Raw genomic sequence first — 12,121 nt, forward strand, 5'->3', positions numbered from 1 at the left:
GGTTAGGACAGAACATCCTACATTAACCTCAACTACTCCATTATATATTTTCTCTAGATTAAGTTTAGGACATGATCCAATGCTATCTATACTGAATAACAGAGTGATGGAAAGGGAGTGAAACAGGTTTAAAGGGGTTATATTAAAATACTTAAATGAAACTGTTTTAATATCTAGAATATATCTTCAGCATAGTATTTTTGTTTGTTTTTCTTAATCTTGTAATTACGTTACACACTCCGATACAGTAGGTGGCGGCATGTATCTTTATGTTGGTTTGTAGTCTGCCAGAAAAAGAAGACGACTTATTATGCCTTTCCTTCAGCAGAGTCCGTGAGGGTCAGGTTCATTATAACGCTACCTAGGATACATTTTCGACGGTGGTTATCAATAAGGTAAGTTAACTACAATTACAAACATCGCAACAAAGGACAAACAATATTCGACAAATGCAAATATGGTTAACACATAATCCAGGTTAAAAGCTACACAGGAAGGACAGCTGTCACAATATCATATTGGCTGCAGGATGTCTATTAATTCCCAATAATGTTAACAGCGTAAGTAGATTTACTTTCATATTTTATGAGTAGAACGAGTGTAGGACTTTAGTGTTTAAACCAGTGTTTCTTTGTTTTAGGACGATATGAGAAAGAGGCATAACTTTTAGTCCCATGCTTCAGTATATTGGTGTACTTAGTCCACTGAAGTACAATATGAAACATACCTGGCAGATTAGCTAAATCGCTGTTTTAAAGGGTTTACTGTATTGATTAATGAATGAATTTGGAAGCACAGTCTCCTTCTTGTATGACAGTAACAAACTGGTGGCTGCTCTGTTGTGTTAATAGTCTGGAAGGCAGCCCTTTGTTAAAGACATCTCTTCCCCATCCAAATCACTGAGCAGGCACAGCAGTTTTTAATCGTCCAATTTCTGTTTTGTATGAGTGTGATTCTACCTATTTAGGACATTAAAAAACATCTTAAAATGTAGAATTTTTTAAAGTATATTTTTATTTTTAATATTACAGCATACCCAGTGTAGTGGACCACAGGACCACCATTTTAGTGTGAAAAGACGACAACATTTAGAAGATAAACAATTAATCAGATTGTGACTGTGTAGCCAGGAATATTATTTATCACAACTTCCCTGGAATGAAGTAGCCTATATTTTCTTTTAAAAGAACGCATTGCCACATCTCAGAAAACTTGTCAATTTACAGGGAAAATAAATGAATCATGGTCATATAAAGATTCCTATTTAAGTTACTCAGTAGCACATGAAGCCAAAAAGACACTTCCCGCAATAAAGAAATCACCCAAATGAAAACATACCATGGTTGTTCTATGGGCCCAATGCACCCATATAGCATTCTTTCTAGAGACCGCTAACTTCAGGTTTAGCCCCCTACCTAAGTTGAATGGGGATAAAACAATTAAATTATGTGGCTCTTATATAATTTTGAAATGTGATTTGACAGAATGGTTTAAATTCTGGTAGTGTCTTAGGGCGACTCACACTAGGCTGTGCCCAAGTACACTTGAGCCAACCAGGCCTAGTGTGAGTGCGCCCTTAATGAGCTCACAGTCAGGGACTGACTGCCTGATTTGAACGTCTTTCAGGCTTTTGCCTGAATTTTAGTTTATGTTTGTAATAGTACCTTTGCTTGCATTCATCTGATTTAATGTGTTTTTTATTTACCATCTGAAATCATGTAAGGTCCTAAAAGTGTAAATGTAGGCTCCTGGCCTTCCTCTGGTAACTCTGTATTTAACACAGATTTAATGTCAAAATGTTATGAACTGTGGGTAATTCCCTCAGGAAAAGTTGGTAGCAATGCAAGTATGGGCATAAATGTCTGTGGGTGAACCCTAAGCCTTTGCAACAGGAACACACCTCAGATTGAGTCTGTAAGTGTGGACATTGGGATTGGGCTTATATGTCACTTGTGCTTCACTTTCTGTTAATAAGCAAAACTCTATAAATGAAATATTAATGCAGCAATAGATTTTCCAAACATTGATTGACCAGGAGGAATAGTGTACATTGCATGTAGGACATAATCATTACTTTTTGTGTCCGCTATGTTGTGCTATTACCTTGGGAGGCAGTGGGTTTTGTGATAATCCATCTTGTCATGCTTCAAATTATATGCTTAAACAGCAAGATTTGAAAAAATGTGTTGTAACTGCTAATCTGTGTGTACCCGAACTATGTGCACCTATTCTCTCCAGATTTTGGGAAGCAGATGACAGGGGTGCTCCACTGCCATGGACCAGATCTCTTTTCATCATAATAGTGTGCTGTCAGATGTTCACTTGCTCTTGCCTAATGCACAGCACTTAATGACACGCCTCAACCAAGTTGGACAGCCTGGTAAGTACATGTCTTATAGTAGTGTGCTTCTATGTGTGATTCCATTTTTAGTTTTAGTTTTAGAACTTGAACTGTAATGTGTCCCTGTTCTCTCGTTTGTGTGCTCTCTGTACTCGGCCAATGATCATTTGTAAGGGAAGAAACAACTTTAACTGAGTGATACGAAAAAAAAAATACAGGTGGTTACGTCACGTACTCCTAATTGTATCATATCAATAATTTAAGCATATCATTTTAATAGTTTTAACCAGGACCTTCAGTATTTTGATCCAGAAGCTTCTGAAAAATAAAATGTGCCAAATTTAGGATCGGCTTGGGGAATAACAGATGGTGTTACATAATGGTGTTACTTTAATTTTTAAACACATTTTACAATAAAGAATGATATATTACCATGTACTGTAAAAGTCCCAAACATGAGCAGAGCAGAAACGAGAGGGCAAATGAACTCTCTGATCCTTGATTGTCTGAGAAGAGGATGACACCACATGACACAAGATGAACACAGCGGCGCACGTACACACACTTCACGCACACATTGAACTTAAAAGTTGGCAGGGATGTTACACCCTGTGGCAGTCCTAAAAACTCTTAGAAACTTGAGTTTATGACAACTTGTTGCACACATAATGACTCTCCACTGATATGACTTGGTGTGCGTAACGTGTTCAGAGCTATCAGTGGGTCACTGGTCAAACATGTTCAAAACTAAATAAGTCAGAAAATTCAGACTTCACGCAGCCAGTGGGCCAGGTGGTGTTTCATCAAAGGCTTTCCCTAAGAATGTTACAGCACCCGCTCTTTGCTCTGTTTTATGGGCCTACCCACAAAGGATTTTGCGCTAATCTGCAGCTGAGAGCAACACACAGCTGGCTGTATGTCACAGCTGGCTGCAGCTGTATCACACAGCAGCTGGAACGATAAGTGTGTCTCCAAACTGAGAAAGAGGCTGTGTGCATTTATGCACGCGGTACAACAGAAGCAACACTCATACTTTCTTCTTTCATAAGCAGAAATATGTGTTTATGTTTATTTAATGTTAGAAAGTGTTACATTAATGTTTTGTTTACATTATGATGATATTCAACTATCTATCATAGAATAAGTAGAATAACAATGTATTATGCTTGATCATATTACTTATTTTCAGGTTTTAATGAATGGCAGCTTGAGTGCTGTGTTACTTCGATAAAAAGCAGTATGTGGCACACTGGGATAAATCAAATGTTTTATGTAACTTTGCCACTTGATGTCTTTGGTATATATTTCCTCTCACATTCTAACTTTCCTGTATTCATCCATCCAGTCTTCATCTCCAAATTCAAGATCTTGTCAGATGGTGAAAGGCAAGACAGCAATGACCCAGAGAAATGTAAAGGAAAAGATGAAGATGAAGGTGTGGTAGGAAATATGGAACCAGTTGTGGATGAAGACGGAGACCTTGACATCACACGCCGGTATGAAAAAACTCTCTGATTGAATGAGAATTACAAAGGTATAATAATAGTATATAATGTCATACTCTACAATATTATCACAACAAACAAACAGAGCAGGCATGGGCATCCTGCAAGTCAATTTCCAACTATCAATAAATTGTTAAAATGGTGTTGGAAGCAAGCAGACCATAACTGCATCTAAATGACTGAGTTAAGTTGTTACAACTCTCCACCTCTCTATCTGTGTCTGCTGCTCGGAGGACTCAGCTCCTCCCCGAGACGGAGGAGAGGAGCAGCTAACGTTAGCCTCTGCTGCAGTTTGCTGTCATCGCACTGCTCTGCCTTTGAGAGTCTGTTCACGGCAGGAATATTACTACTTTATTCCTCCTCACTGTTCTGTATAAAAGGTCCGGACACTGAATGGAGGACAGAGTTGCTCCGCCAATAAGCAGCTACAGAGGTAGCAGATGTAGGACGCTGTTGTGTTAGCTTCCCCACACACCTCCACTCAACCCTGCAGCTCCACCTACTGCTGTTTAAAAGTACACCACAGCAACGTTATGCTGGTGTTGGTTGGTTCAATGTAAGAAAGCAAAGTCTTAATGAGAGATCTTCTTTATGGCTATGATGATAATCTCTGTATTAAAGAGCTGTATATTTCACAGTGAAAACTATATTTTATTTGGATTCACTTCTACATCCGTGGATCCACTGCAGACTCAGTGCTTCTTTTGCTGTGAAGTCCTGGCAAATAACTCAATGAAGCCAGCCCATTTACAGCGACACCAGAGCACCAAACACTCGGAAAATGTCGGTAAAACTGAGGAATTTTACAAACGAAGGCTGTCAGAATTTAAGTCAGGTCAGACTGTAATAATGAAAGCCACACGTGTGTCAAGCAAAGCACTGGAGGCGTCTTACGCCGTATCTCTACTTGTGGCTAAATCAAAAAAGCCTCACTCGAGGACTTCCGGTTCCGGCGAGCATGGAGTAAGCAGGTTTTTTCGAAGAGCTTCACTCAACCCCAAGAAATTTTATCAATAATTAACGGAAAAGAGTCCCTTTACGTTTGAGGCAACCGGCACAACACTGCAGAAAGGCGACTTAACAAAAATGCCAAATAAACCGAAGAAAAGTGAGAAAATGGCGACGGAGGGTGCTGAACAACTCAGAGCAGACCACAATGCTAACGAGGGAGGTGGCGAAGCTAGCTCCAGTTCACTTAGCATTCAAGATGTTATGGATGCCATAACCAGCATGAATACGACATTTGGTGTGAAGTTTGATGCTATTGCGCAGACCTTAACACAAGTGAAGGTGTCATTGACTGACATCACCGACAGGCTTACTGAAACGGAACAGGCTATGGGCGTACATGAGACCCAAATCGCTAACTTGGAGGCACGCTACACGGAGCTCGCTGCAGAGTGTAAGAGGCAGCGGGAGAAGACGTGTGATCTTGAGGCTCGGTCCAGGCGAAACAATATACGCATAGTTGGCATCCCAGAAAAGTCAGAGAAAGGTTGTCCGACAGATTTCGTAGCAGAGCTGCTCCCAACACTCCTGGGAAAGAACAACTTTGCTGAGCCTATAAAAATAGACAGAGCACACCGATCATTACAGAAGCCAAATAATGAGAGACCAAGAGCGCTTGTTGTGCGTATTCATCACTACCAAGTAAAGGAGCGCATCCTGAGCCTAGCAAGGCAGTCGACGCTGGATTACAATGGGAAAAAGTTTACATATTTCCCGACTTGGCGGAGGACATACTGAAACAGCGACATCGATTTGACAGCATTAAGGTTAGATGCAGAACCAGGGGCGTCAGGTATGGATTTCAACATCCTGCCACATTCATTGTAACGGCGAAGGAGGGAGGAGAAACCAAGACATTTGAGACACCTGAGGCTGCAGAGAGCTACCTGTCTGCTACTGTTGACAACTGGCCTGCTGGAAAATAGACGACCTCTTAACGGAACAGACCCATGTCGAACTTAACAGAGTAACGTATTGGGACACTTTAATTTCAACGTTGAAATACATGTGTGGAGATTACTTTTGGACTAATGGGGTGAGTGAGAAGTGTATTGTGCTATACAAACGGAACGAGGAATAACGACGTTGCATCAGGTGTGAGTAGACCGACGCCAACGTAAATGTTGACGTTTTCACCCTTTCGAGGGAGTGAAGGGGGAGAGCGTGGAGGGGGGAGAATATGTAAAGTTCAGGTGAAGTTTTCGTTATTGTTCAGGTTATGTGCTTTGCTGAGAGGGTTCAGGGGGCATGTCTTTTGGTCCCAGACGTTCTTGTGGGGCTTAATTTTAACAGAGAGGTTTTGGATGTCACAGACTACATTGCAGTACAGAGAATAATAAATGAGTGATAAGAGTAAGGCACGTGGGGACGGCACAATACGCTTGCTCAGCTGGAATGTACGCGGATTGAATAATCCGGTTAAAAGACATAAGGTTTTTACCCACGCCAAGTGTCTACAAGCTGATATCACATATCACAGGTGAAAAAGCTTTTGATAACTTTTCATCTCCAATGTCTCAAGATGACTCTGTGTGAATTTGAAGTGGATGGGATGAAATCCCTAGGACTAGTTCATTAAAATATGAGGCCTGGAAATGACCAAAAAACTCACCAAAATAGAACATTTTTCCCAAGATGGCCGACTTCCTTTTGGACTTTGGTTATGGGTCCATATGGCGTTTTTGTGCGTCTGGAGATGATACATAAACCTATCGAGTTTCATTCTTCTATGTCAATCGGGAAGGCTGAGGTTCAATTTTGAAATATTGAAGGGGCCGCTATTGAGCCGTTTAGTCACGCCCATCCTATTGAAGTTTATAGGATGTTAAATGAACCCACTGCAGATGTGTGTGTTGAGTTTCGTTACCGTAAAGGCATCCTTTGCCTCTGAAAACTGTAATCGTATTTTCGTGGCGTTGAATGCGTTGTCATGGCAACAGTATTTGATGATGGGTCATGAGTTGCAGAATATAGCATCACCAAGGTCTTATGTCTCAGCTGAGTCAATTTCAGGTGGAAATACTTAAGATTATGGGAGTAATTAGTGAATGAATGAAGCAAGTGACTTCCTGTCGCCACTAGGTGGCGCTATGACTGTCACTAAATATGAGACTGTACATGTGTTCAGACCAGGACGCTGAACAAGCATCTGAAATTTGGAAAAGCTCAGACCATGTGGAGTCAATTTATGAGGGTTTGAAATTTCATGGCGAAGCATCGAAATTCGCCGCATCACCACGGCAAGCAGGAATCATGGGCGAAAAAGCTTTTGATAACTTTTCATCTCCAATATCTCAAGAGACTCTGTGTGAATTTGAAGTGGATGGGATGAAAACTCTAGGACTAGTTGGTTAAAGTACGAGGAGTGGAAAACGCCAAAATCGCACATATTTTTCAAAATGGCCGACTTCCTGTTGGAGTGACGTCATGGGCCCCACTGACTTTTTTGTGCGTCTGGACATGATACATATATGTACCAAATTTCGTTGATGTACGTCAATCTCTCACATTTTTATATTCAATAGGGGGCGCTATTGAGCCATTTTGCCACGCCCATTTCTGCAAACCATAAAATATCAAAATTTTCGCCGGGTCTGGCTTGCGTGCAAACTTTGGTGACTTTTCGAGCACGTTCAGGGGGGCAAAAAGGCCGTCGTTGTGAGAGAAGAAGAAGAAATAAAACTGCAAGCAGTGATGAACGGGCCCTCGCGCCCCCACGCACCGCCTTGTACGCGCATGTCGGTGCATGCTGCAGTCACATGGCAGACACAGCGGGCACGTAGACATCTTGGCACCGGGGCTTGTAATGAACACTGTGTGATGGGGCTAAGTCACATTGCATGTGTCCACTAGGTGGCGCTAGAGATCACCCACCAATTACATGTCATGTTGCAGTGTGTGATGTGGAGAACACATCCTGTAAATTTCATGTAAATCGGATAATGTTTGTCATATGAGGCTGACTTCCTGTGGCCAGTAGGTGGCGCTGTGTATATGAAGCAGTATTGATGCATAGATGTGTTCAGGGCGGGACCCTCTACATGCGTGAGCAATTTGGTGTAGGTGGGACAATGTCTGTAGGAGTTATAAGGACTTCATGCTTCATGGCGAAGCATCGAAATTGTTTGCACAGCCACGCCCAACAGGAAGAAGTCATAAAAAAGCTTTTGATAACTTGTCATCTCCAATGTCTCAAGATGACGCTCTGTGAATTTGAAGTGGATGGGATGAAATCTCTAGGACTAGTGCGTTCAAATATGAGGCCTGGAAATGACCACAAAACTCACCAAAATTGAGCATTTTTCCCAAGATGGCCGACTTCCTGTTGGATTTAGGGTATGGGTCCAAATGGCGTTTTTGTGCGTCTGGAGATGATACATAAACCTACCGAATTTCATTCTTCTATGTCAATCGGGAAGTCTGAGGTTCAATTATGAAATATTCAAGGGGGCGCTATTGAGCCATTTAGTCACGGCCATCCCATTGAAGTATATAGGATGTGAAATGACCCCACTCCAGACGTGTGTGTTGAGTTTCGTTACCGTGGAGGCATCCTTTGCCTCTGAAAACTGTAATCGTATTTCATGGCGTTGAATGCGTTGTCATGGCAACAGTATTTGATGATGGGTCACGAGTTGCAGAATGTAGCATCACCAAGGTCTTATGTCTCAGCTGAGTCAATTTCAGGTGTAAATACTTAAGATTATGGGAGTAATTAGTGAAAGAATGAAGCAAGTGACTTCCTGTTGCCAGTAGGGGGCGCTATGACTGTCACTAAATATGAGACTGTACATGTGTTCAGACGGGGACACTGTACAAGCATATTAAATTTGGAAAAGCTCAGACCATGTGGAGTCAAGTTATGAGGGTTTGAATTTTCATGGCGAAGGATCGAAATTCGCCACGTCACCACGGCAACCAGGAAAGACGAGGGAAAACGCTTTTGATAACTTTTCATCTCCAATGTCTCAAGATGATCCTGTGTGAATTTGAAGTGGATGGGATGAAGATTATGGGAGTAATTAGTGAAAGAATGAAGCAAGTGACTTCCTGTTGCCAGTAGGTGGCGCTATGACTGTCACTAAATACGAGACTGTACATGTGTTCAGACCAGGACCCTGAACAAGCATATGAAATTTGGAAAAGCTCAGACAATGTGGAGTCAAGTTATGAGGGTTTGAAATTTCATGGCGAAGCATCGAAATTCGCCGCGTCACCACGGCAACCAGGAATGACGGGGGGAAAAACCTTTTGATAACTTTTCATCTCCAATGTCTCAAGATGACTCTGTGTGAATTTGAAGTGGATGGGAAGAAAACTCTAGGAGTAGTGCATTCAAATATGATGCCACAATTTGCATTAAAATCAATATTTTGATTCAAAATGGCCGACTTCCTGTTGGTGTTAGGGTATGTGTCCAAGAGACTTTTTGGTGCGTCTTGACATGTTGAACATGTGTACCAAGTTTCGTTTCTCTATGTCAATCTGTCACGAGGGGCTCGCTTTTATTGATTTTGTAGGGGGCGCTAGAGAGCCATTTTGTCACGCCCATTTGTGCAAACCATGAAATATCGAAATTTTCGCCGGGTCTGGCTTGCGTGCAAACTTTGGTGACTTTCGGGGCACGTTCAGGGGGGCAAAAAGGCCGTCGTCGTGCAAGAAAAAGAAAAATAATAATAATTAAAGCTGCAAGCAGCGATGATCGGGCCCAAGCTCCCCCGCCACGCCACTACTGAGCGAGACTTGCCGCGACACATACAGAGTCAATATAAAGTTGGTTGGATTAGGAGTAATTCATTAAAGTACGTGGTGTGAAAATTCTATCAAACCGTGTCAAAATTGCAAATTCACTTCAAAATGGCCGACTTCCTGTTGGAGTGACGTCATGGGTCCAAGAGACTTTTTTTTGCCTCTTTATGTGATACATATATATACCAAGTTTTGTTCATCTATGTCAATCTGGAGGGAGGGGCTCAATTTCCTTAATCTTCTATGGGGTGCAGTACCCCCATTTGGCCAGCTGTTCCTGTTTAATGGCAAAACATCAAAATTCCTGACATCGCCACGAAGAAACCAAATCCCTAATCAGAAAGTTTTTGATAACTTTTCATCTCCAATGTCTCAAGATGTTTCTGAGTGAATTTGAAGTCGGTCGGATTAAATCCCTAGGACAAGTTCGTTAAAGTACGAGGTGTGGAAAACGCCAAAATGGCGGCAAAAACGCAGATTCGATACAAAATGGCCGACTTCCTGTTAGAGTGAGGGTATGGGTCCAAGAGACTTTTATGTGCATCTTTACACGATACATATGTGTACCGAATTTCGTTTGTCTAGGACAATCTCAGAGGTGGGGCTCGCTTTTTTTAATTTTCTAGGGGGCGCTATTGAGCCATTTTCTCTCGCCCATTTTCGTGATCCTTAAAATATCAAATTTTTCGCCGGGTCGGACATGATTGCAAATTTTGGTGACTTTTCGGGCACGTTTAGGCTGTCAAAAACGCGTTTGTTTAGGCAGAACTATAATAATAATAATCGGCACGATTACAATAGGGCCTTCGCACTGTATAGTGCTTGGGCCCTAATAATCTTGACAGATACAATAGGGCTTCGCGCTGGTCAGCGCTCGGGCCCTAATAATAATCATGGCAAAAACAATAGGGCTTCGCGCTGGTCAGCGCTCGGGCCCTAATAATCCGGGCAATTACAATAGGGCTTCGCGCTGGTCAGCGCTCGGGCCCTAATTAAAACTGCAAGCAGTGATGAACGGGCCCTCGCGCCCCCACGCACCGCCTTGTACGCGCATGTCGGTGCGTGCTGCAGTCACATGGCAGACACAGCGGGCACGTAGACGTCTTGGCACCTGGGCTTGTAATGAACACTGTGTGATGGGGCTAAGTCACATTGCATGTGTCCACTAGGTGGCGCTAGAGATCACCCACCAATTACATGTCATGTTGCAGTGTGTGATGTGGAGAACACATCCTGTAAATTTCATATAAATCGGATAATGTTTGTCATATGAGGCTGAATTCCTGTGGCCAGTAGGTGGCGCTGTGTATATGAAGCAGTATTGATGCATAGATGTGTTCAGGGTGGGACCCTCTACATGCGTGAGCAATTTGGTGTAGGTGGGACAATGTCTGTAGGAGTTATAAGGACTTCCTGCTTCATGGCGAAGCATCGAAATTGTTTGCACAGCCACACCCAACAGGAAGAAGTCATAAAAAAGCTTTTGATAACTTGTCATCTCCAATGTCTCAAGATGACTCTGTGTGAAGTTGAAGTGGATGGGATGAAATCTCTAGGACTAGTGCGTTCAAATATGAGGCCTGGAAATGACCACAAAACTCACCAAAATTGAGCATTTTTCCCAAGATGGCCGACTTCCTGTTGGATTTAGGGTATGGTTCCAAATGGCGTTTTTGTGCGTCTGGAGATGATACATAAACCTACCGAATTTCATTCTTCTATGTCAATCGGGAAGGCTGAGGTTCAATTTTGAAATATTCAAGGGGGCGCTGTTGAGCCGTTTAGCCACGCCCATCCCATTGAAGTATATAGGATGTTTAATGATCACACTCCAGACGTGTGTATTGAGTTTTGTTACCGTGGAGGCATCCTTTGCCCCTGAAAACTGTAATCGTATTTTCATGGCGCTGAATGTGTTGTCATGGCAACAGTATTTGATGATGGGTCATGAGTTGCAGAATGTAGCATCACCAAGGTCTTATGTCTCAGCTGAGTCAATTTCAGGTGGAAATACTAAAGATTATGGGAGTAATTAATGAACAAATGACGCAAGTGACTTCCTGTTGCCAGTAGGGGGCGCTATGACTGTCACTAAATATGAGACTGTACATGTGTTCAGACCGGGACACTGAACAAGCATATGAAATTTGGAAAAGCTCAGACCATGTGGAGTCAAGTTATGAGGGTTTGAAATTTCATGGCGAAGCATCGAAATTCGCCGCTTCACCACGGCAACCAGGAATGGCAGGGGAAAAAGCTTTTGATAACTTTTCATCTCCAAAGTCTCAAGATGATTCTGTGCGAATTTGAAGTGGATGGGATGAAATCTCTAGGACTAGTTCGCTCAAATATGATGCCAAATTTGGCATTAAAATCAATAATTTGATTCAAAATGGCCGACTTCCTGTTGGTGTTAGGGTATGTGTCCAAGAGACTTTTTGGTGCGGCTTGACATGATGAACATGTGTACCAAGTTTCGTTTCTCTATGTCAATCTGTCTCGAGGGGCTCGATTTTTT

The 12,121-nt window shown here is 42.3% G+C and overlaps 1 protein-coding gene across 3 annotated transcripts in view; it reads left to right on the top strand.

The window, feature by feature from the left end:
- Positions 1 to 333: 333 nt before the first annotated feature.
- Positions 334 to 12,121, top strand: part of mettl22 (methyltransferase 22, Kin17 lysine) — a 131,966-nt gene continuing 120,178 nt past the window's right edge. For all 3 annotated transcript variants that reach the window (XM_053339292.1, XM_053339290.1, XM_053339291.1), the window contains exons 1-3: positions 334 to 395; positions 2,239 to 2,380; positions 3,687 to 3,837. In XM_053339292.1, coding sequence (XP_053195267.1) covers positions 2,275 to 2,380; positions 3,687 to 3,837 — 257 coding nt within the window. In that variant the 5' untranslated portion in view covers positions 334 to 395; positions 2,239 to 2,274. The remainder of the gene's footprint in view (positions 396 to 2,238; positions 2,381 to 3,686; positions 3,838 to 12,121) is intronic.

This window comes from Scomber japonicus, chromosome 18 (genome assembly GCF_027409825.1).
Source record: "Scomber japonicus isolate fScoJap1 chromosome 18, fScoJap1.pri, whole genome shotgun sequence".
Classification (NCBI taxonomy): domain Eukaryota; kingdom Metazoa; phylum Chordata; class Actinopteri; order Scombriformes; family Scombridae; genus Scomber; species Scomber japonicus.